This window comes from Stegodyphus dumicola, chromosome 7, assembly GCF_044657685.1.
Source record: "Stegodyphus dumicola isolate Sdum_Otavi_A_Nest chromosome 7, ASM4465768v1".
Taxonomy (NCBI): domain Eukaryota; kingdom Metazoa; phylum Arthropoda; class Arachnida; order Araneae; family Eresidae; genus Stegodyphus; species Stegodyphus dumicola.
In genome coordinates, this window is record NC_140774.1 from 90,445,236 (window position 1) to 90,472,325 (window position 27,090).

The 27,090-nt window shown below is 32.1% G+C and overlaps 1 protein-coding gene and 1 long non-coding RNA gene across 2 annotated transcripts in view; one reads left to right on the plus strand and one right to left on the minus strand.

Annotated features, from left to right (window-relative positions):
* Positions 1–23,103, minus strand: part of Pxn (Peroxidasin) — a 274,735-nt gene extending 251,632 nt beyond the window's left edge. Inside the window, exon 1 of the mRNA XM_035360161.2 lies at positions 22,829–23,103. Within this exon, the coding sequence (XP_035216052.2) occupies positions 22,829–23,013 (185 nt within the window). The 5' untranslated portion in view covers positions 23,014–23,103. The remainder of the gene's footprint in view (positions 1–22,828) is intronic.
* LOC118189534 (uncharacterized) lies at positions 18,844–26,770 on the plus strand. Its single transcript, XR_004758286.2, has 3 exons — positions 18,844–18,925; positions 19,064–19,183; positions 25,553–26,770. It is a non-coding gene; the product is annotated as an uncharacterized LOC118189534 (long non-coding RNA).
* The last annotated feature ends 320 nt before the right edge of the window (positions 26,771–27,090 follow it).

The window sequence follows — 27,090 nt, forward strand, 5'->3', positions numbered from 1 at the left end:
CTCTGCCTACATATCTATCTTCATGCTACAGACAGAAAACAAAATAAAGTAGAAAACTTTAAATTAATGCAACTAATGTAGCCAATAAACAATTTAAAAATTATGAAAATGTTTGCTTCCCGAACTGTCTCATGGAAATCAGCGTATAAATCTTCGCATCCCACTTTTTCCTCCTCCATCGGGAAAAAAAAAGAAGATAAAATAATGCTTGAGAAGTTCTATTTCGCTAAACACCTTTAGTAAAAATATTTATCTTTTTAAGTTCTTCAAATTGATATATTCCTTGCAAAAAGCTTTATTTAAAGCGAAAGAAGTGATAATCCTCTTTCCTTGTTTAAAACCATAAATGTATCATCGCAATCAAAATTGAATTGGTAATTGCATTTTTGCTCTAAGAAAACATTTGTATATCCGGAGGTTGCTTTTTCAGTGCAATAAAAGAGAAAAAAAGACTGTGAATAAGTATTGTGTTTTATAAAATAATTTATAGATAGTAAGACCCATCTAAAGACGGATGAAAAAAGGCAACACTTATTTTAAAATGTCCCTTCAAATATTTACAACATAAAGTTATTTTGCTTTTATTAAGGTTATATTGAGAGTTATTTTGCTATTCTTGGATAATCGTGCTTGGAAATTATAAAAACAAAATTCATTTAAAGTCTCCGTATAGTTCTTCATATTTACATTTAATGGCGATCGCATATTTCGTAACGACTCAATGTTAAAACCACATTTCATAATCATTGTATATGCATTGTGAAATTAATATTCTCAGCCAAGGATATTTATTAAAATAATTTAAATTGCATTATTTTTCAAATTTTAAGTAATGGCACATTTTGTTTTCGATTACTGATTGAGCGGGACTGATTTTCAAAATAACTTTGTCGGTGAAAAAATAATACATCTTTTTTTATTACAAACATGTATTTTGAGACTTCGAATTTGTTTTGAATTGCTTAAATTATTACTGATAGAAATTAAAACTTATTTTTGCTCTAACAAATAATAAATATTTTACAAAAACTGCTAAAAAAGAGAAACTGTTTTCAGCGTTATAAAGCAATTCAAACCAGAAAACAAATTTAAAGAAATGGTCGCTTAATAAATCTCACCCTATAGCAGCGTTTCCCAACCTCTTCACTTTTATGGAACTCTTTTGACAATGTTTAAGTTCCAGGGAATCCCAGCGCCCATGTAACAATATTTTTTCATAATTCTTTCACTAACGATGATTAATGGAAACAAAAAATGACTATGATTTTAGAACTTCATTTAAAAAAAAGGAAAACAATAAATTTTCTCTCTAGGTGGGATATAATAAAACTTGAAATTTGTTGGTATCCATCTTTGCTTTTTAGTTCCGCCAGTAATTCAAGCATATCAAGATTCCTTTTTGTAACATGATCTTTCCATAAGTTTAATTAATTATTTATTTATTTTTAAATCCAAGAATCCTGGTCACTTGAAGTTAGTATATTTATTTTCTCCGCCGCTTTGCTGTAACTTACTCAGTTGATTCAAATGATGAAAAATAGCTGCTTAATAAGTTAGCATCTGCACCAACATTTGATTCCCAAAGCATTAAGTAAAATCTTGTTTGTCGTTTTGCTGAAAATGTGCGTGTATTTCTTTTTTTAGCTCAAAAACTCTATTAAAAGCTCTGCTTTAATCACCGGGTTTCAGCGTACATAACAGATTTTTGTGCTCTTTATCCATGTTTTCACAAAGGTTTTTAAAATTTCTAGAGTGGTATGGCTTCCGTTTAATGAAGTTTAACATTTTTATAGTATCATCAAATGTCTTTCACTGTTCATTATTGAGATATTTTGACATCAACACCACTCTATGAATTAACAGTGTGTGAAAACAACATCGGCAATTATTTTTTCGTTTACAAGAGTAACAAAGCCTTTTATGGAGGTAAACATAGATGCAGCACCATCAGTACAAATGGCACCACAATTCTTTCAACAAAGATTTTTTTCCAGATGCTCAAATAAAATATTAAATATATTTATTCCTCTGATTATCTCAAGTATTTATTTACAACAGAAGAAATTTTCTTGAATTTCTACCACATTAACAAATCTTACAAATGCTAGAAGATAACATTTGTTGGTTAACCTGTTGACTTGTCCGCTTGAATTGAAAAACTGCCATTTTTCAATTTATCACACAACATCTCTTCAGCATCATGAGATATATCACTGATTCGTCGACTTAACTGTATTATTTGAATGCGGAATATTTTCAGTTTTACTTATTTCATCTTCACCCAATATTTTTTTACCCACAGTAATTTTACATGTGGGCATTATCAGATCCTCACCGACTGCGCGACTTTTCTATTTTCTGAGCAATATACCAAATAACTTGCTACCTGAGCCTTTTCACCAACTGTGAGTGAACTTACGAAAGCTGTATCCTCTGTTTATTTTGAGATTTTAATAGAATTTTAAAACAATCAGTTTCTTTTTTCATACCACTTTTCAATTTTGTTGGAGTCATTGCTAAATTCGGAAATTTTTACCACAAACCAGACACAATGGAAGGGGGTATTCTAGATCACCAATCCATGTAAGACCCATTGATTCTTTATCAGTCTTTTGAAATTTTTTCTGAGATTCTAAATCCACTAATCTTTTCAGAATATGAAACCTTCTTCCCTTCACCAAAGTTACCTATGTAAAACACCGAATCAGGAAAAAAAATTGTTTTCACTTTTATGACGTACGTTTTATTTCGTTATTTCTTGTAGAATCCTTCACACTGTTTCGCCCAACCTTAGCTGGGGAACGCTGTCCTAACGCTATGTTTTGAATCAAAATATACGAAGATTACTATTTTCGTGATTTCACCGTGTCGAACATGAATATAAGCTGATTTCTCTTACAATTGTCTCCATGAAAACATCACTTTTTCTCTACCACATAGCCTTAATATGCTTTGCTGTATTCAAACAATTTAATCTAATCAATGGGTAAGTACTGAAAAATTTGTGCAATATTTAAAACAATATTTGTTGTGTCACTTTATCTTAAAACTATAAGAAAGATATTTAAACAAGGCAATTATCATGACAATCCTGCAAAAAAGAATGGTTTTTCATAGTTTAGAAAAAGGGGGGAACCTCATATTATTATTATTACTAGAAAAAAATCAGTGATAAACAGATCTTTATGAAGTTAGGATTAAGTCATCGTTGTTGATGGCAGCGAAAAGAAAGAACGAAAAGCTAAATCTTTAGATAAGGCATTACTTGATAATTAGCCATTACTTGATAATGTAAAAAAACATAGTGGTGGGAGAAGTATCCTAGATATGGAAATAACCACCTGCAAAGAAATGGTACCATCATTAAAGCAAAGCGGTTGAGGTGTATAAGACAGTATTGTGTTATCCAAAACTGGACGTCTAAAAGGGATTGGTCTGGATTATTTGGATTATGTAGAAGCATGCGAAGGTTATTTGCTTAAGGGAAGGGGTGCCTTTGTTGAGGACTTTTCTGAGGGAAATTGAATCATATTCACTCTACCGAAAATCTCCGTTGCAGCCAATTCGAGCTGAAATACAAGTGTTCAGCAATCTTACTGTTCGGCCGTTGCTGGGACCGTGCCATTAGGAGAAAAAGGGTCCTCAAATGATCTCTTTCGGTACAGCAGAACCTTGTTTACCCGTAAGAATTAAAACTTGAGAAATTCGAGTAAAAGTTTTTAAAAAGTGCTCTTACAAATTCTCATTATAATTCTAATTTAGTTTTCTTTAAATCTAAAAAAAAATTAAGACATGAAATAAACAACAAATCACTTTTTTAATCATATCAGTAAAATTAACGTAAATTAATGCATCGAGCTCAAACTAAGTTTTGTTATTACGAGACAGAAAATACAAGGTTATGCAATATTTACAGAATTAGAAAACCACTGCAGATTACATTCGGCTTGTTCTTCATTTAAATCCATAATAAGTTGAAATGTATTGCAAGCTTTAGGACGAGATGATACAGTTTCGGTTGTTTCTTCTCACCGCGATTTTTCCCAGTGCTTGTCGTATTACCTTCCATGTTTTGAATTCAAGTCAAAATTAAATATCAGACAGTGGTACTCTCAATCCTTAACCCTTTTTCAATATCTTCCAATTCGCAATGTTTAAAATCTTAAAGCTTATCCTATTGCTCCAATAAAGCTCCTATCATAACATACTCACTGTATCACTGATCAACTCTTTTTTTCCTTTTTTAATGGACTGAAGCAAGTGGCTTTGCCAGTATTTTATCACAACCAGATTTGGCTTTTCGGAAAGACTTTTCTCACAACCAGACTTAACTTTTTGCCTTAGTATATCGTATGATTAGTGTCTCGTATAAATTAAAGATATTAATAATTCAAAGCGAAATATACACTGCTGTCCATTAAAATTGCAATACCAGGAAAGAATGATCTGACGAATGTCAAAATCACATGACAGGTAGAAGTTGGGATATGCAGTTGATTACTATTTCAGCGCATTTAGACGACGCAGGAGGGAGAAATGACATCTGAAGCAATGCATAAAAGAAAAGTTATATAGTGGATTTCTCATTCAGAACGTGCTTTTTAATGTTAGAGTTTGCTCAGAATATTGTGCTATACCTCGAATAAGAAGAGGAAATGCTTACCAGCAAATTCGAAATTCGATAGAGGCAGGATCGTTTCCTATCAAAAGTGTAGATTATCGTTCCGTGATATGACCGGTCGCATTGGTCGACATCCAACCAACCACTGTCATGCGAATATGGAATCAATGGATTGTTGAGAGTCATACTGAATGGCAAGGAGTCTCTCAACGCCCTCCCATTACTAACACCAGGCAGGACAGACATATTGTGAAGTCAGCCTTGCAAAACCTTACGACTATATCACGGACCATTAGTCAGGAAATGGGCATCTTTGCCAGGACGCCCAGTATCAGCTCGTAAGCTGGTCGACGTTTGCAGCAGAATGGACTATCCGCAGGATGACCATTACTTCGGCTTCCCTTGACAATGCAGCATATAGAGAGACGGCGACTCTGCTGCGCCAAACGACAAAGCTGTGTACAAGAGTAGCACAATGTCGCCTTTTCAAACGAGTCCTGGTTCTACGTACAGTATTCTGATGGCCGTATACGTGTCTGGAGTGTTCGAGGAGGTCGCATGTAGTCTGCTTCCATTCGATATCGGCACAGGGGGCCTGCACCTGGTGTGATGGTTTGGACAGCCACTAGGTACACGACGCGCACATCTCTAATTCGGATCGACGATAATTTTAAACGCAGATGGGTACACTTCTGACATCTTGCGTCCAGTGGTTGTGCCCTATCTTCGAAGGCCCCAAACGCCATGTTCCAACAAGATAATGCAAGAACACATGTCATATTCGGACCTTCTTCAATATACAGGTTATTCGATTGCTGCCCTATCCTACACGGTCTCGAGACATGTCACCCACTGAAAACATCTGCTCATAGGTTGCTGAGAGACTGGCCACCCACCCCTCTCCAGCTGATACGGTTGATGAAGGGTAGCATAGACTTGAAGCAGCATGGAATGAGTTGCCCATTTCTGTCATCCAAGCCCAGTTTGAGTCCATGCCTAATGAGGTAAAGGCCATTTTAGATGCCAGAGGTGGCAGCTGTTTCTACTAATTTCACACCCTCGCAAACCTCCAGAATGCTTACAAATTTAATTATTTTGTCTTCATGCCATACTGTTTACGTGTAATAAATATCTTTTTTGTATTTGCTTTCCTTCATAGTGTTGCAATTTTAGCAAGCAGTGTACTTTTATTTAATTGTCGCACCTGAGAACAACTTACTTGTCGCCCCAAAAGAAGGCCTATTTTGTCTATGCTTGGAACGGACCTTGGTTACACACATCTGGCAAAGTAATCTTTTTTATACAATCCCAAGCTTCGGTCAATATATAAGTAGAATCCTTGAGATTTAACTTTTCGAATTTTTCTCTTAGTTATAATCATTTAAGACCATGTTAGTACGAATGTATGAAGATGAACAAATTAATTAAGAGTTGTGCAAAGTTTTGTCTAATCTTACCCACGATAAAGAAGAGCGTATAAATTAGCCCTCGCACGTCATGAGACTACGTGGACTGCTTGAGACTTTCTGCACGCGTCGGTATGAATGGAAAAATGGATGTCTCTGGTTGTGCACATACGCGTTATGTTGCAAAAACGTATGTTTTCCATTTTAAAAATTCTATTTCGAAAAATTCTCAGAAAATTTTCAATTTTCATACTACGATATTACATTTAGCGTATTACTCCTCGGATAATCGAGTTTCGTCTTTAAAACCAGCTGCATAAGTGGTGCTTTCTTTTTCTCCGATTCTCAGAAATTATTCTTGACACTTCCGAAAATTGCATCCAACAAATACTGCCATTTCAAAACGATGAAATACTGCTTTGTGCTCTTCGATTTTGCTCCTCGCAGTCAAATTTTGGAGTCCGAAAATTACATCCAACAAATACCGCCATTTCAAAAATGATGATATACTGCTATCAAATTTTGCTCTTCGAAGTCAAATTTCAGAGTCTGAAAATGGCATCCAACAAACACCACCATTTCAAAACGATGAAATACTGCTATCAAAATTTCGCTCTTCGAAATCAAATTTTTTAGTTTTAAAATGGCATCCAGCAAATACCGCCATTTCAAAACGATGAAAGACTGCTATCAAATTTTGCTCTTCGAAGTCAAATTTTGGAGTAAAAGTGCGAGGACTGGATCATTTAGTTTGAAGAAAAGCACTCGAGAAGACTTTATAAGTGAAATGCTATTCGTATTCACATTATATGCATAGAGAAAACCTCAAAATCCCTCAAGCAGAAAGCTTGTTCGCTGAGATTTGAACCCGGGTCGAATTACCAGTGTTCAGCGACTTTATCGATCGGTTGCTGGTGAATAAATATGCAAATTAATTATAAGAATTTTTTCAAGTGGAATTTGAATACAAACAGTATAAAGTTGCTTAGATATTATTTAAGAAACACATCGAACAGCGAATATGAAATTCGTAAGTGAAATCTCTTACATAACAAAGAAATGTAAAAAGCGCGAATATTTTCCGTCAGCCATTGCACATTGCACTAGGATTCAAAACTGCCTTGGAAGACTAATAAAAGAAACAAAACAGTAAATGGATATAATCATCGAGGGCGAAAAAAGGTCTGAATAGAACCATTAAATATTAAGTCTAATAAATAGCTAGCAAGAAAGAAGCTCAACCATCATTTTTATTTTTCTTTCAAATATCCCGAAAGAAACGTTTCATTTCTTTACTGAGGGAAAAAATGGCAAAGAAAAAAAAGGAGGTCAGACTCAAAGGCTTTTGAGTCATGGACGGTTCAAATTACCTACTATGGCAGCCAAAGTTTCCAGCCAAGTCACGTGACAAAGAATTGAAAGGTTTGTGGGAAAGAAGAAACTGATGGGGTGGCATGGATTTTCCCGTGGTTTTTATAGAACTGTTTTACAATTTAGAAAGGAAATACCCATTTCACACGAGAATTAGATAGCAATAACGAGTAGTAAGTCTCGTAAGGAGGCGTATGGTGCTTATGTGCATCAGTGTGTTTATTTACACTACAATTAATGCCGCATTCAGTTTATTTAAAAAGGTTATCAAAATTAAAACAACAAGCCCGATTTCTCGCTCAGCTTGGATTTTGTTTTGTTTCTACTGTTAATACGTCCTTTAAAAATTTTAAAAGTTTAAAGTTTTCATATTTTGCTCTGTTTTTATATGGTAGTTTTAGTGCTCATCATTTATTGTATATCTCAGATAATATTCTTTTCCCAAGCCGAAAATTTGCTGAATAGATAATATCGCTGAACCATTTGCTGAATAGATAAAATCGCTGAACTCTGATAGTTCGACTCGGACTCAAATTCCAGCGAGTAGGCTGATTACATAAGTATCTTCGTAGTTTTCTTCATTTGTAACGTGAATACGACTCAGTTTCTCTTAAACAGACCTCCCCCCGAAAAAAAAAACCCGCATTCCTTCCCTTAGGCAGATAGCCTTTGAATGCTTTGCTATAATCTAAACAATTTATTCTAATCCAGTCTCTCAGAATGTCTTTTAGGAAAGTATCCGAGACTAAGGCTATTGTGCTTTCCTATAATCAAATAAGACAATTAAATCCTTTTCGGACAAATACAAAATTTTTTCGAATTCGAATTCGAGGTTAGAATTTAAATGACAAAAAATGCGCGAATAAAATCAGTTTTTGAATCGAATTGAATCTGCTCGGTGTAGATTTGCAAATTAAATGACTCGTTCAGTGTCTTTTTGTTACATTTTGATATTTTTCATAATATTTTAAGCTTTATTATTATTACTACATTTAAACATGTGTATCGTGAAAGCGTTTCCCTTTAAAATATCTTCTACAAAAGCAGTCTTTTTCTTAACTCTTCTATGTTTTGCCGTAATTCAATTAATTCATTATACTGAAATCTGAGCTAGTAATATGCACAACCAGTAGATTTAAAATAATCACCTGCTAATACTGTATCCACTATTCAAATATTTAAAAGGTTATTGATTAACTTTTCGCATTGTCAAAATTGTCTATCCCATAAACCTCTTAATCTCTACATATAATATGGCCCACCAGCGGCCGAGCGGTAAAGTCGCTGAACACTGGTAGTTCGGTCCGAGGTTCGAATCCCGCGAACGGGCTGGCTGCATGGGCGTTTTCGTGGTTTTCCCCATGTGTAACGTGTATACGAGCCAGTGTTTCCCTTAGAAAGTCCTCCACGAAAGGCATACCTTCCCTTAGGCAGATAGCCCTAGTGTGCTTTGCCATAATTAAATACACACATACACACACTCTCTACATATAATATAAAAGAAAGAGTTTGTCTGTGCTTGTCTTTTGTTCGTTCTGCGCGTAAGCTAATAGACCCAGTGCTACGAAATTTGGTATACAGGTGCATCTAGACAAGAGCCAGTGCACCTCGGAGCGATTTTTTCAAAATTCGAATCAGATTTTGTTTTGTTTTGTTTTATCTTTTTTGATGAAATCGCACGATTTCGAATAGTTTCATTCTTTTATAAATGTGGTTTTGGCAACAGTTTTTCATTCAATGCTTTGTGTACTGGACTCCTGATAATTCTGTGCAGTTTTTAAATTTAATGTTTCTCTTGGATACTCGACGTTTGTTGAGAGAAGGCAACGGGAAGTTGGTTAATTTTTTAAAAATTGTTATTACTGCTTTGCTTGATAATTTATAAGGATAATTAATACTTATATTAGGGATATTGCTTATTTCATTGTAATTTTTTTATATGTAATACATTTTTATTGAAATTTTTTTTGATAAAGTTGTTCTACAGAGTAAAATTCTGTGCACTTTTTAAATTTAAAAATTTAATGTTTGGTGTTACCTTTAGGCATTTTTCCGGTACATTTAAAAGCCAGACTCAGGCTGGCCGCGTAGTGGCTAGTATTATATAAATATCTATAAATTTCCTCTTATAAATTTCAAGCGTTTAATACATGCTGCTAATTATTCCAATATTTCAAATATTTCGTTGAAAGCATTACGTTGAAATTAAAATTGCTAATAACAGTACAGCTATCTGAAATGAAAAGAGCTGCATGTATCTCATTTTGAAACAAATAACAGGAATAATTCATTTTAGATAGTCGGATTATTTTAATTTAGGAAAAGCACTCGAGGACAATCTGCCCAAACTCCGTTTCATTGGGTGCCTACGGCGAATGGAATTCATAGGTTTCGTGATAATCCTTTTTCTACCACGAGTCTCTCGAGAACAGAGACAGTTCAACAAACGAAAATACAAACCCATGGCTTTAAAGACAGTATAGTCACAAACATCAATACCTTACCTGGGATTCAAACCGGAAATCAAAAGCAGTGGAATCAGTCCTTCAGATTAAACTTATAAGATTAAGTTCTCCCTTCTTTTCTGCGTGCCTTCGTGGTGTAACTAAAAGCATGCTCGAAACATATTCGGGAGGTCCGGAGCTGGAATCCCGGCAAGAGCACTACGGATTTCTACAGTTCCTGACACCGAAAGAATTCTTAATAACTCTACACACAATATCATCTGAGGTGGCTTTAGCTCAAGGAAAAAGACATGTGGAACGCTGAGACGGGGTGGCAGTTACAATTGCGTCAAATCAGTTAGCCGACTTATGAAAGCAAAAGAAATGTTCCTGAAGAAAACTAAGAGAGCTATTCCGGTGAGGACACAAATGATAAGAACGGAAAAAACGTGTATTGCTTTACAGAGCACAGTATGTATACTATGAGCATAACGTTCATATTAAGAAACACATACGCGCAAACAAACCAAACAAAACAAAAAAGTGAATATTCAGTTTATCTTTCGAAAATAGAAAGGAATAACTCAAAAGCGTATCTACTGAAGCACACGCACATGACATAGATTAACATTACAACATAAATACAATACTTTGCATAGAGTGTACTACTACAGATTTACTTTGTATATTTTATGTGCAGAGGAAAAACCGAAAAGGAAACATGTTCTTATACCCCACAAGATAAATTTGCAATACTTCCTTTTATTCAAAAGACTCCCGTATTAAACCCTATAGCTACACATTTTTGAAGAATACAAAAATAAATTCCAAAAGGTTAACTCTGGCTTATGAGACAAATCTTACCTCTTTAATCCGTAAGATCACAATAGTTTAGAAAAGAAAAAGCAAGAATTACAAAATAATTTTTTTTACAGCTCTTTCAATCAAAGATATGTATTGCTGTGAAGGAAGGCTCACCACCACTCAGCAAATAAGTTCGAAGCTAAGAAATTTTTAATAAATGAGAGTCTTCTTGATAAATTTATACAGACGTTAAGTATTTTTTGGAAGCAGGCAAGCTGAAAAATACGCAACACCTTCGACGGGAATCGACATGCGGACCTCTCAATTACGCGCTGAGCATGCAGACCACTACACCACGAAGGCTCGCTAAAAAGGCGGGAGAAATACCTTATAAATTAAAGACGTACGATGATATTCTCAGCGCACATCGTGCATTATAAGAAGCAAAAGCAATTTTTTGCAGTCATTAATATATGAAATTGAAGAATAAGAACTTATTTTAATGAAATTAATTAATTTCACATTACATTTATATTTATTCTGGAATTACAGACCGTATATTTTCAGCAATATTCTGTCACATGATTTCGAATTAAGAGCTCATTTCAGTGATGGATAGTAACAAATTATACAACATATGTAACTGCGATATTATGAAAATATACTGCAATTGAAACTTTTTATGGCATATCTACTACATCTTAAAAACGCATGAATAAATGCTCCTCTCGTGACATGCACAGTTCCAGTCCAAGTACTTCCCTTCTTGCCATACCTACATCAGCATTTCAAGCGACATTATTATTCCGTAATTCGCTTCCGTGTTCATAAGTTCAACAATGGGTAAAAAAGTAAATAAAAAATGAAGTAAAAAGTAAAAAAAAAAAATAAATAAAAGCGGTGCATAGCAGGACTTAAGAAAATTTTTTCTTTAACCCTGAATGCATAGGCATTCTTTTTTTGTTCTTTTTTCAAAACCCATGTTTATGTAGTGTGTGTGCTACACACACTACATGAACAGCTACAGACATCTACAGCTGATTGAATTACACTGTTTATTCTTTTAACTACAGAAGGAGGAAGAAAAAAATATTCCCCAAACTATTTCTTTGGGAACTGGAGGATTCCTTAAAAATATTTTTCTTAGAAGACCGCTGAACATTCATTTCCGTGGTCAGATAGACAAGTTCTTTGCCTAAATCAAATAATCCGTTAATCAAGAGCCATATTTCTCTCCTCTGGATGCAATGATTTTTGAAGTGCGGGAGGCGAAGACCCTTCTACTCCGTATAATATCTACATTTTCAGTTTTAACAGTCAAGTGAGGAAGAGTCGAGGATCAAGCATTGCTGTACGAACTGCTGAGATGGTAAGAAGCCTATCAATTCGGAATCAAATGGTATGCAATATGCAAACAGGTAAATAATGAAGAAAAAATGCAGATGAAGGTGAAGATTGTAAAGGAGTGAAAAGCGACGAGTCAAACTAGCGGAACAATGCTAATGTTGCGTTGAGAGGACCCCGCGTGATAAAGTCTCTACACTGGTAGTTCGTTCAGGGGTTCTAATTCCGGTGAACAAGCTGGTTGCATAGACGTCTTCGTGTTTTTTCGCATGTGCAAAGTGTACAATAGACAAGTTTCCTTAGAAAGTGTTCCACGAAAGCCTCGAGATAGCCTTCGAGTGCTTCGCCGTAATTAAATACACCAAACCAAGCGCTGCGTTGAGTAATGAATTTCAAGACGTTAATCAATTCGCATTTGCAAGATACAGGTATTTTTCTTCTAGATTAGGAAAATTGCTTTGCAGTCCGATGATGAAGTTCTGATGGTGTTGATGGATAGGTTAATAGCATTGCTGGGAATATATTGATTTTATTTGTTCGACTTATCACGGTGAATGACCGAATTTTTCATGTAAACGATGCTTTTACCGTAATCACGTACCACGGTGTTTTGCATAGGATCTTATTTTGCAGAACTGAAATTTATGAAGGGGCGTTTTTGTCTAAGATGTTTACGAAGGTTGCTTTTGGATGAACCTAAACAGAATAGGCGTATAGAAGTAAAGGATGTAAGATGGACTTGCAAAGGATGAGTTTAATTTTCACGGAAAGACCGCTACTTCTTCCGAGCAGAGGATGCATATTTATATAGCTGAATTTGTCAATTAACATTTCTGAAGTGGTATTTGAAGACAGCAGTTAAGAATAACTCCGATGTAGGTGATGACATTGTTTCACTCAATAATTTTACTGAAGAGATAAATGTCTTTTTGGAAGAGAAGGGCTGAACCTTTCCTGAAGAGGATAGCTTTAGTGCCATATTTCTGAAATTTACCATTACTTGATTGCTATTGAATTTTTTGCAAAATCCGGACATTTTCCGTAATGTACTCTTAAGCGAAGTACTGTAGCAAAATCAGACGCACCCGGACAGTCTAGTTACGAATTTCGAACAAAGACAATCTTAGGCAATTTCTGCTCTATTTCATAGCCAAGCATTTTATAACACATTCATAGTTCCTCCCTACTCCACATCTGTGCTCAGTATTACACTAAAACATGGTCTGAGAGTGAAAAATCTGAAAATTAAATTTCTGGTTAGTCTGAATGAATGAATGCTTTTTAGAGAGTTCAGCACACAAAAGGAAGACAAAAAAATAAATAAATAAAGCAAAATATGATGAAATTTTTATTTCTTTTTAAAAACTCGCTCGACAACTCAGGAAAACGCTAATGGCTGCGTTTTATTACAGCCATAAACAATGTAAAGGAGGTCCAAGAAACAGGGTTCACTATCAGGTGCAGCACGTGCATTTGTTCGCTCTAGTCAGCGTGGCTCTTCAAAACGACCCGTTCCTCCTCCTGGCCTGTCTGCTTATCGTTCCTGCATTCCAACAGCAACTTTGGCCAGTAAAGGAGAAAAAAATACTCTCAAATGCTGACTTGGTGAATAACAAAAGTTTCTATGCGGTGCACGAAACTCTAAGTGTAAAATTGTTTAATTCTCAGCATATTAATTATGTTCTTTCAATGTTAACGGAAGAGCTTAAAATTTGTTTCATTCTTTAGATTTGTTGCCAGTTTAGAATAGAGGCAATTAAAAAATAATTTTAGTAAGTGTTGTATATTAGCTGTATTAAGCGATTCTTAACTTTTAAGTGGTACGGTATGATTCCCCCCTTTATTTATTTTTTTTTAATTACTATTCCGCGAGGCACAGGTAGTTCACATTAGGCTCTGCTCTGGGAAAGCTGTCTGACTAACTGTCTGACTGAGTTTTCCCCATGTTAAATACAAATGTGGGCCAATTTCCATATTACGATGCTCTACGAAGGTAGCCCTTTCCATAGATTAATATAATCCAAAATCTACAGGTGTTTTCTATTTACCCAGACAACACCATATGTATCTTGATAGCTTCTTCATTTTCACAAAAAATGAGCATATTTTATCTTAAAATTGTTATTCATTTCTTCAAATAACTGATAACATACTTAAAAGTATTCATGAAATATATATATATAATTTGATTTATGAGTCTACAGGATGCGAATATCATAAAAGTCAAGGATGAATTTTTCTTGCAGATGAGGGGAGGGATAATTAAGAATTGAAGAAAAGACTGATCTCAAGCAAGAAAATTAACAATGATATTTGTTTTTTCACAATTTTTTTAATAATAACTGGCTAAGGATTATACAATTTTTAGCAAAATCAAGCACGTGAAAGTATCCAACATCGCATCATCAGCAAATTACACGCAGAAAATGTGCATGAAAATCCAGATAATGCCTATATCTTACTAAGGTGAAAATATGAATGATAGATATTTTTAAACTATGTTTTAAGTAGAAACGCTAATATTTTTGGGAAGGGGGCTAAATTAGTAAATATTAGATAATTTTTACGCGTGGCTCTAGATTGAATGGTAGTTAATGATAAAGTAGATGATTAGCGATGTTACAAAAACAGCAGAATTATCCTAATTTTCACTGCCAACAATACTGCTTAAGTGAACAAATAAAAATATCGACCTAACAGAAAATGAATGTGAGATACACTGAAAACGCCAAGGTGATAGGATAAGTTAAAGCGAAGCACTTGAAGTTTTATACCTGACGGGATGACTTCATGAAGGATTTTCTTAGGAAAAAACCAAAAATAATCAAACAAAATATCACTAAGGGTAAATTAAATTTTTGTAAGAGAAAAATGCTAATAAATATTTCAAGGACTGAAAATAATCTTTTATAGAAAACACATATAGCATTCAGTATGCAAGAGAAGCTTTATAATACATCGAATTGGTACACAGAACATCGCTTTAACAGGGAAGGATAATTAAGGATTTTTAAAAGTTCGAAAATTAAGCAAAAAAACTGTATTAAAATATACTAATTAAACTGTATTAAAGTATACTAATAATTAGCGTAAAATACACAGAAGCGCAATAAGAAAGAATACTTTCATATGTTTCTATTTGCAACATACATCCTTTTCGTATATATATACTATATATATATATAGTATAATAATTTATTTCCTAAACAGTATTGATTAATTGATTATATTATCTCCTAAGTTTAATTAAAGTAGAATTATTTTAAAAGTGTGAATCCATACTGGTAAGTTATATTTTGAAAGATGTTTTGAAGTAATTTGAAAGCAAAATGTTAATAATGTTTTAACGGGGACTGGAGTTAAATCATCATGAAGAATAAAATTTCAATTGTAAAAGGAAAAATTAAAACATGTAATTATTGTCATTGATCGGAAATTAGTTGACTTTTCAAGGGGAACAAACCAACTCCCGTTCAATGAACAATAATTGATAAAAATACGTAAATACGAAAGTGTTTCGTCTTTACTCGAGTTATAAGTTAAAGCCAAACCGGCAATTCTAGTCAGACCAAATATTTCCGCGAATAGAAGGAATTATGAACCAATGCTGATACTCAAAGAACTTATTCTTATGAAGCATTTTAGTCAATTCAATTTGGAGTAAAAATCAATTACTGTAGAGAAATCCTATTTAACTCGAGTAACCGTCCCCGACACTTTCATGTTTATGCATTTGAGTACTATATTATTTGTAGAAATTAAACATTGGAAATTGTCATTATGAAATCGAATTCAAAGTAATGTTGAAATAAACATAGAAGAATTTAAAATAAGATAAATAATGCAAACTTTGTAAAAACAAATCAAAGACAATATAAAAATAATATAAAAAATAATATATATATATATTTAAACAAATTTAAATTCTAAACAAATACGTATAAAAGTAAAAAAGTAGAAAAACTAATTTGTAAAAAAGCTTTGTAAAAAAGCTAATTTAAGCTCTAAATTTGCTTTTCTACTTTTTTACTTTTATACGTATTTGTTTAGAATTTAAATTTGTTTAAATTTAAATTTCATTCCTTGCAGCAATGGCGCAAAGAATATTTAATTAAATATGTATTTAAATTTAATTTTTTTAATTAAACTCAATTTATTCTTTTGAAACAATATTATATATATATACTCTTCTACAATCACTTTCCGCATACACACACATATAAATTTCCCCCATTAAATACTTTCTATAAGCACATTAAGGTATAATTAAAATAAGTTTAGAACATTCTAAAAAATAGAATATTTGCCTTAAGATTTCAAAAGAGTAATTTTTACACGGATGTAACCACCAACGCAGCATCTAGAACTCCTTAAGAATTCAAAGACGTTTCTTAAAAAGAAGTGAAGTCTGAAGGTCACATTTAACTACCCAGATCCAGACGTTTCATGGTTATATATCACTAGCATCTTTAAAAATGAGACGTACTACTTTTTTTAATCTCACAAGGTACAAATCTAATGTCAAATTTAATGAAATTATCGTTCATTAAATTCATTTCTGACAGGTATGAATATAATAAAAAACTGTAATTATGTTTTAACACGTCATATTAAAATTTTCAGATCATTTTAATACAGTTAAATTTTAATTTATCCAGTATAGTGAAATATTTTTATGATATCACAAGAATAATATATTACTTCTTCTATTATGGTATCTTTGCCCATTTTTGTTTGCTTTAGTTCAATTGGAAAACTCCACTTACGTTATCATTCTGAGTTTGAATCTTTGTTCTATTCATAATTTGCTTTTTAGAAAAATCTCTTAATTTTCAAAACCTATTTTTTCCTGCACCGTAATCAAAGGGTTTGAAACAATTTAGAAATGAATGAGCGAAAGTCAGAATATGACGACGATCAGGGAAAAAAATTACACATATAAGACAATACTGGGCCCTATACACAGTGCGCTTTCAAAGGTTCCAATTCTCTGTTTCCTCGTTTTCACTAGATAAAAGAAACAACATTATGAGAAATATGATTTGTAGCAATTCAAACTTGAAACCTAGGCCTCAGCCTTCTGAGCCCAGACAGTAATCAAGGTCTGATTAGGAGGCATCTCTGGCTTTATTTCTAGAAATAAAACAGGGTGTTTCTGTGGGTTTTTATCCTATGATAAGTTTTCTTTAAAAAGTCTTTCCCGAAGGCATCTCTTTTCTTAAGCAAATATCCTGAATGCTTTTTACCACGATATAATAACCCTAAATAAATTGTAGCGTTTAGTCACCGGAAAAACAGAAAGAAAATAAGGATTATTGAAAAAAGGAAGCAGATACTTTAATATAGAATTTACTTTCTTTATTGAAAATATTATTCCCGAAATATTAGTTCAATTTTGAATTGTAAAGAATAAGTAGTGAGGAAGAAAATACTCTGAAATCATCAACTAAAACGGTTTTAGAATATGATTGTACCGAGAATTTGTATCTCATCAAAAGATGAAACAACTAATAATTTTTTACGACTATATGATACATATTTTTAGTAAGATTTTTTTAAAAAAATCTATTTCTGCGTGTAACCGAAGTTGAGAAGATAACTATTTTAAACCAAAGTAAAAATTATATGAAAATAACCATGTATCTTTCTGAATTAAATTTGAGATTTTATCAGACAAAAGAGAAATTTTAACTTAAATTTTTGTTCCCATTTATATACTCTTTCTAGCCCTTAATAATAATTTCATATGCATATCTAAGCGGGAATTATTGGCGAATGTATTTGTAAGTTATGTTGTAGCTCAAAGTTGCGAAGCCTTCAATCAAAATCAATGTTTCATGACATCTAACATCTATCATTTGTTCTGACCCATCTTTTGATTTTTAGATTCACTTATTTATTACGAATTATAACTAGTTCTCTAATTTCATCCGCTGATCGAAATCATTTGTTTTATTTTAGTTGAATATCAACCCATTGTTAAAGTAGACGAAAAAAGAGAGTTTTCAAGTAAACATGGAGTTGCGATTGTCCAGTTCTTGATGCATGGAAAGAAAAATGAAAAGTTGCAGAAACGTGCAGCGTGCAGCACAATAAGTGAAATATAATGACTATATCAAGAATTTGAAAACATGTTTCCGAAAATAATTGTCAAGGTTAATCTTATGCTTAAGTTAATATTTTGAAAAAAACAAAAATGTAGACGTGAATGCAAAGATCTTGAAGAAAAACTTGAAAAACTTGAGCTATTTCCTTCTTAGTAGAAGAAAAGCAGTAAACTTAGCTTTTGATAATACTTGTTCTGAAATATTGGACAATATGGTTTCTGTCACTTCAACGTGTTGTGCTAGAAGGAATGAAAAACGATGGTTCCAATAATTTTAAGCTCACGCATACAGGAAAAGCAAAGCTTCGCAGCCGAGGGATCCTACCTGTAAGTTCAAAATAAGGTAACGAAGTTATTGCAAAATCCAAGAAACTGTCTGAATACTCGAAATAAAAATAAGGAGTAATATTTTTAATTTAACCTAGTTTTTAATAATAAGTGTTGCGTTCTATATTTGTCATCTTTTGCTAATATTACTACGAGAAAAATGAAATTCATCAGTTTCTACCACTATTGTGGGACTTAGGGAGTACCAGTTTTTAATCAGTAATATCTTATCATCGTTTCACACATTAAGCAAAAGGTTAAATACTCTAACTCAGAATTTTGACTAGATACATTTTCAAAAATAAACACTGTAAGATAGCGACCTACAACCGCTGATTTTTACTGCAAGAGGTGTGTTTGAAATTATAATAGGAGGTGTAGTTGTCTATAATACAAGGTCACTCGTTGATGCTTCACAGAGTCTCGCCTTCGTCTACAGCAGCAGCCTGAAAAAAACATGGAATATGCGAGGCAATTTATGGCTATCAGCGGTAATCAGCGGGTAAATTTTAAAACTCGTACAAACAAATTCTGAAGTAAAAATTAATAAAATGTAAATTAAATTTAATGAATATTTTAAGCAAAATGTTGAAGTTTCATTTAATGTTAACGAAGTGTGTTTGTATTGAAAATTCATTAGGTTATTTTGAAGCAGAAGACGTAAAAAATGTGCAATGTCTTCGCAGGGACTCGAATCCAGGACTTCTCGAATACGCATCGAATATGCTTCCAGTTACACCAGGAAGACATGACGAAAGAAGTAAGACAATACCTTGTGTATGTTTATTGTAAAAAGTGATGTTTTTTCACTTCCATAATATGTATCTAAAAAAAGGTTTTTATACTTCTCAGAAGTAAAATAAATAGATTATAAATAAAATTCATTAATATTTTCTACTATTCAAATAGTATTTCATTTAATGATTATGTCAGATAATAAATTTTTCATCAATATTATTAATAAACTTCTTAAAAACTGATTTACAATTATTAATTTTAATTTATATTTGATTTACATTAATCGTACGGACCTTAAGAATTCAACCTTAAATTTTTGTAGGTATAGTTATTCATATCTTAAGATAAAATGTTATTAACAATAATTAACTTAAATGAATTCTCTAAGATAACCATCCTTACTTCCAGACAATTTTAATATTGTATATAGGTGGTCTCGTTAGAGAAGTGATATTTATTATTATTTTAAGAGAGATATTTATTTATATCCTCAGTAATATTGGTCCTTTCGAGTGGTGATTGTTTAAGGAAAATGATCACCTCGAGACGTTTCACTTATTTTATCCTGAAACCATCAGAATAAATTTAGCACAGATAAGAGTCAAAGGAATATTTATAAAAAAAATTTACTTTTGCAACAAAAATATTTTAAGTGGTATAAGGCCGCTTGCTGCCAACAGTAGCATATTTTAATATATGAAAAAAAAATTCAGCCTTCGGATGTAGAGATTTTATAAAAAAAAAAGCATTTAAGTATTTTCAGAGTTTTTCATTTTTAAGGAACAAAAGTATTAAGTATAATTAGCCCAAACGGGCAATTTGCCCAGAAGGGCTATTAATTTCGTTTTGGAATTCGTTGATTCACTAGAAATGGCGAACCACTTTTAAAATTGTTGCCACCAAATATTAAAGCCCTGAATCAACTGCCGAAAAGAGAAGCGTCAAAGACTCCAGTAAATTACATATATATATCTTGCTGTATATTTCACGTGAATTTCTGCTATTCAAGATAATGGAAAAGATGTTGCCAAGCGCTTTTTATCCTAATCCTGTTGCAAAAAAGTTTTTCTTTTGATAGTTACAGACGCATATTATTTTCTTTTGTAAACTAAATTAAAATAAATTTAAAATGGATGTTTTAAAGTTTATTTATTTTAAATATATAGTTCGCAGGCTTAATGTGTCACATATGCTTTTTGTAAAAACAAGCTTAATTAGTGATATGAATTTTTTTTTTGGCCTGAAATTTATGACTATAAACGATATTCAATTGTAATTAGTTTAGTTAGAAATATTTATATTCGTTTTGTTTATTTTAATTAATAGATTAACATTTATCTTGCATATTAAAGCCAAAATGTGGTCGAGTCGATAGGGCCAACGAATGATGGTAGTTTGACCTAATTTTAAATCTCGGAGAACGGGCTGGCTTTTTTTGTTATTTTGCGTTTGGATAATAAAAGATCGAAACAGTTTCCTTTGAAAAAGTTCTCCACGAAGACATTCCTTCTCTTGTGCAGAAGACATTCCCTCATGTACTTTGCTTTAATCAATTATCTAACAAACTTATACGTCAATATAAATTAATATCTTTCTCAAAAGATGCCTACATTTCAAAACTACAAAAGATGCCTACCTAATTAGTGAAAAGTTGCTAGATTTATCTTAAATCTTCCCCACCCTCTCTTCAGGCAGAGAGCTTATCGAGTTGTCATAATCAAATAAACAAAACAAATTTATTTTATAGTTTACATATGAAATATACGATGTTTGCTTTTTAATAAATCACAGAACATCGCATTAACAGTTCAGCTCGATCAAGTTTACTTATATCAAACCTTTAAAATTTATCCTTTTCAAATGAATAATTTTTCGTTTCTCATGGCGCCTATGAAAAGTAAAATTATCTTGTTACATTAATCAATGGTCCACCAAAGCTCGGGCCTTGACAAATGTACTTTTTGCATCGTAGTTTTCGCGATTTTTTTCATGTAACGAGAACTGAACCATAGTTTTCTTTAAAAAGCCCACTCCCCACAAATTTATCTCAATCAGACAGATGCTTGTGCTTTGCCGTAACTCAAATAATCCAGTTCACCACAGGCTGAGCAGCTAAGTCTGCTGATTAGTAGTTTCACCGGGTTTGGATTTCGCTGGATGAGCTAAATGTGTGGAATTTTCACAATTTTTCCATTGTGTAACGAGAATACCAGAATAACGAGAATACGTTAAAAAGTCCTTCATGAAGGCCTCCCGTTTCTTAGGCAGTTCTTAACCTCAAACAATTAAACAGACAGACAGCATCAATATTTAAAGGCAGTTTCATTATTCCAAATGAACGTAACAAATACTTTTATTCTCCATACTATCATTAATTAACTGTATTACTATTTATACTGTAGCTATAGATGTAAAATGTATCAATATCCAAATAATAAGTAACTCAAAAGTCTGCATCTTAATTTGATTTCTTTGTTTTACGTCCGTCTTTATTGTGATTTTCTGAGTTAAAATTAGAATTTCATGCACAAAAGAATATTCTTTTTCATTGAATCAATATTTCATATTCTAATTTACTTCTTATTTTATAAAAGTATATTAAAATGCACTTTAAATGCATTTTAAAACTTATTTTATATGCATTTATAGGCTATGCAAATTTAAATTCGAAACAGTTGTCAAAACGAAAATTATACTCTAACCATATTTCGATCTGCTTTACATATAAATTACCTGTACTGTACTTCATTCTGTGTCTTTCATTGCTAGGAACAAGTTTTCTGAAGAGAAGAAATAATGCATAAATTTCATCTCTTAAAATCGAAAAACTTTAGCCTTAGGAACCTATGAAACATGCTATGTAAATATCATACTTACTCTTCTTTTCATGAACGAAGATCTCTGCTAGGAAATGAAAAATTTCGACTCATCAACTAACGAGAAACATGTATATATAATTTCCTAAGTCAGGAATTTTTAAGGTTCAGAGTTCTTATGTCTGGTAATAATAGATAAAAAAAATTGAATGAAATGTTATTTAATGAGATAAATTCAGCTTCATTCAGCGAGATACATTAAGTTTCAAATGATTAAATAAATTACTTAAATTTGAAATTAAAAAAAAGAATATACATTTTTACTGAATTATAAGAGCTACATCAGTTTTTACCGAGTTATAGAAATTACTTAAATTTCAAAATAATAATAATAATAATAAATACTGTTCATTTTCTCATACACAGTAAAAGATAAGACGAACACTCACGGTTTAAAAAAGATTTTGGTTCTTACACAGAGTGATCGTCTTACACAGCTTAATTATATGAGAAGTTTTATGTGGATGTACAGGAAACATAAGTAATTTTTATTTTTAATTTTACTAAATACAGATTCAACTATTGCTTTCAAAAAATAATATTAAAATGAAGTATATTAATTAATTTTTAATCGCTCCAAAACATGATAGAAAAAAAATATTTCCATTACTTTCATCTTTTAATTCGCTAAATTTTAATTGACAATCAATTCGGTAAAAAGAGAATGTATTTTCCCCAGGTTTTTTAAGCTCACATTGATTAAAATAGAATTATATGTGAAAAATTCTTTCTGCTCAGAGAGAAAACATTCGCATTCACTCACACTTGACTAAATTTAAATAAATACTTACAGAATTGTTGTATCATCCGGAACCTCTGGCACCTCCTCAAGCTTCAAAAACATGCATCTAACTGTGGTTCTAAAACACAGACAACGGGACGGGCATTGTACTGAGGTTGCATTTATTGTATAGAAAATACAACTTAGAGTAAATAAGAAACGGACCCAAGAAAAAATTTTTGAGGTCCGCATCATGTCTTTTCTATGAGCAGCCGACGACTCGAAATTTTGTCTTCTCGCGAAACCGGTCGCAGTGTCAACTCGAGACTACCGAATTAGAGAATTAGATGAGGTTACTAGTCCCAGAATAGAATGAATCCGGATTGAGACAATTTCCGTCGCCAAAATTTCGCCAATAGGGAGTCTAAAATGTAGCCAATCAAGGATAACTTAACGGAAAAGAAAATACATATTTCGCCGCGAATACGAAAGATAATCGACACTGCGCGAAGTTTTATCGTCATAAAAATTTATCTAGTTTACTTTCGATCAGAGTATTATCATTTTGACTTCGGTGATATTTAATCTGTAAGACAGTCTTCAATCATAGCTTCATTTTACACGTTTACTGTCTTACTAATAGATTTGAAAGCCATTTCATCTTTCAGGAATGACTGTGAAAATCTATGTGAACTATGAAATCTTACTAGAAAAAGGACATTCGATTTAAAATGAAAATTTTAATTTACTTCTTTAAATGTTTGAAACAGCACATATACGAAGATAAGCTAAATTTCGTATTTATAGGAGGAGATGTTATAAGTTCTTTTTTATAATTTAATAAGTTTACATTAAACGCAAGTAATTTTACTCTTAATTTTCTTTACAAGTTATCGACCTTTAAGGTTAAGAGAACTCTTTACACAAATTATATACCGTGCCCATAAAAGTCCTTACGCTCACTTTATTTTCGTAACCTTTGATCGTAAGCATATACTTCCAACACAAAACTGTTTTAATTGACACAAATATTCCCGATTTGATTCTTTTATATTAAAAAAACTTCTTTTAAATTTCGAAATCGAACTTTTATACCTTCCGTCAGTTTTTATATTTAAGAAAATGTTATATTCATTTGCTGTACGACAAAAACTATCCGAGATATTTAATTTCAAAATGTAGGGTATTTGACGTCCTTTTCCATTTTCCTTGAGAGGTAGGTTGATTAATAAATTAGACTAATTGTTGATTAAGTTGATTTTGCCCCTTTAATACCATTCACTGATATTCTTTTTACGGGAGTTTTGATGCCCAAAAGACTTTCATACAAGTAATTTATAAGATTTCGAACTCTAAAAATGCGTAATTAATACTCTCATGAAGTTTTATTACTTTAGAATCACAAACAACTATGAAAACTCAATTTAACCAGAAATAGTTCTACTTTATACATAAAATGTTATCAGTTGGCTATATGCCAATATTGAATATTGCCTGTGTTTTCTTGAACATGAATTCTTTAAAATTATTTGCATAAGATCACTTTTTCAAGTATTTTATTTTTATCAATATTTTTCACGACAATCTGCGTGTATGGTGTCACTTAATCTATTAACTTCAGAAATGTTTTTCTAAACGGATATTTTTAATTACATACAAATGCAGATATTTCTCTGTTCAGTTTATGTAACAGTGACTGATTATGATCTTCAGCTTTTAAATGATACATCTTGATCAATTTTTGCCGTATGGGAGTCACACATTTTGTGTTTTGTTTTGAGTACAAAATTTTTCTAATATACATTCATAATTTTACAAAACTGATAGTTTTAAATTTAAAAATGCCAAAATATGAATACTTGCATTTTTAAAATGCTGTTGGAATCAGAAGAATGTTTTTTTCTACGATCCGCGGTTAGGAATATAGAGGCCGGGTAAGGACTTTCGTGACAGATGTGTATATCTAAGGTATTTAATTGTACACGATATATGTATACATAAAGACGAAAAGAATATGATATGAACACCACATGACTTCTTTGTACAACCTATTAATTTATACAGTTTTTGCTGAACTTCATTTAAACTCATTTCCTCGAATTAGTCTAACTTAGTTAACCGGTCCTTCCAGGCAAATTGAAAATGATATAAACAATTTCAAATTTTGAAATTAAAAATTCCGGTCAATTTTTCTCGTATGGGAGCCAAACTTTTCATAATTTTATATTTTCTTTTAACAAGTATGAGTTTTAATAATGAGTACTTTCCTATATATAAATATAGGAACCTGGAGAAAGCATTAAGGGTTAGATTTCATTATTTGTTCAAAATTAATATTTTTAAATTTGATATTACCCAAACATGAATGTTTTCTCCATTTAAAACACTTTTGTAATTCGAAGTACATCACTGTGACCAATGATTACGAAAATACAGACCTAGTAAGGAGTTTTAAGCTATGTAAGATGTTATATATACACACACATACATATATATTATATATTATATATACTTTTGGTACGACCAATTGCAATAGAAACTAGACGTACAAAACTAGACGTTATACCAGTCCCATATGCTAATTTCAACGGTCTACGGCTAATCGTTTTTGAGCTATATAAGATATATATCTAGTTGTAACGAAAGTTTTTCGCCAAAAAAACGTTCTTAATAAGTTAAAAAAAACACATGAAGGCAGTACCTTTAGTGCAGGTAGTAATCACCAGACAAATTTATGTTTTTTTTTTCTCTCCATCGTTTTGGTAGTTTTTCATCGATATGATTTTTTTCCTAGGTCGAAGCCCAGAAACTTTGTGGCCGCGAGTCCAAAAACAGATCAACCTTATTTTGGATGTCCTGTGCAGAATGGAAGAATGTTTACAGAAATGGAATGTTTATGAACTATTTAATAGAATGAAAGATTGCTTAACCCTTGAAAACTTTCCTTTATACTTATAAAGAATAAGTGTAAAGGATGTTTGCAAGGATCACTTGCCTAAAGAAAGGGATGTCTTCGTGGAAGACTTCCTAAGAGAAACTGTTTTCTATCCACATTACAGATGGAGTAAACCATGAAGACTGCCACGCAACCAATCCGTTCGCAGGGACTTAAATCCGAGCTGAAACTACCAATACTCAGCCATTTATCTCGGCCGCTGGTGGGCTTCAAAAGAAAGATGAACATATTTTAATTCTAAATGTTTAAAAAAAATTAATCACCATACGAAGTTTAATTCTTCTATTTAACTCATCATCCTAAAATTGAATTAAATTTAGATTCTTCCATATTTCATTTTTCAACCAGACTAAACCCATACTTCACCCACAACATCTGCGTTACTAGCGATGTGTTAAAAATAACAATAAACTGAATATTAAATATGATGTGATAGCACAAAATACAAATCGAAACGTACAAGAAGCTAGAAATCCTTGGACTTTCACATTTAACTTCGAGGTCAAGGGATTTAAAATCATTTTTTATGGTTATTTCCCTCAAAACCCACACATCCATTAAAAGGAAGCATGAGTTGTTTCGCATGCATTTTAGCAGACAGCAAATAAGAAGAGAACATTAAAATCATAAACAGGTTTCAGCAGATAATGTTACAAATGATGGAACATTGGAAGAGAGTGTTTTTGGATGCATCATAATTGGCATACAACTTGACTGACATTTAAACCAGAATTAAAACACGCAGTGATAAAGAAACATTTTAAATTTTAAATTCTGACAATATGTTAATAATGCTTGCCCTCTCTGTTGTTCCATGCGAGGAAACTGAATTTTTGGACAGAATGCAAAGGTTAAAAATACGCAAAGCAAAACACCGAACAATGGCGGTTTATTAAATTCATTATTTTGTAGCGAAAATCTCTCGATATTTCGTTCATTCGCTGTACTCAATGTGTAAATAAATATGCTCAGTTATTTATTTTTCTTGCGCATGATGTCTGGCCAATTTATTTCAATCATATTCCAGTTTCAGAACTTTTAGGTTTTCACTTATATTTTAGAAATTTTCAGCTTAGAAGCAATTTTAAGTTGAAATGATTAAGCTGATATAAATCTCTTGGAAATAATAAAGTTGTGGTTAATTCAAATAATTAATATTGCATTTTTCAGGCAAAGAAATACAATTTTTAATGTGTCAAAGAAATACAATTTGTCTCCGTTATTAATTACTATTATTATTATTGTTTTTTATGTTTTTATAGAAACTCGAGGATTATTCCTATACTGAAATTTGAATGAGCAGTTTATTCAAAAGCTAAATTACAGATATTTTTTCCTCTTTAATAAATGGTTAGCATGCTTATGATTTAAAAGCT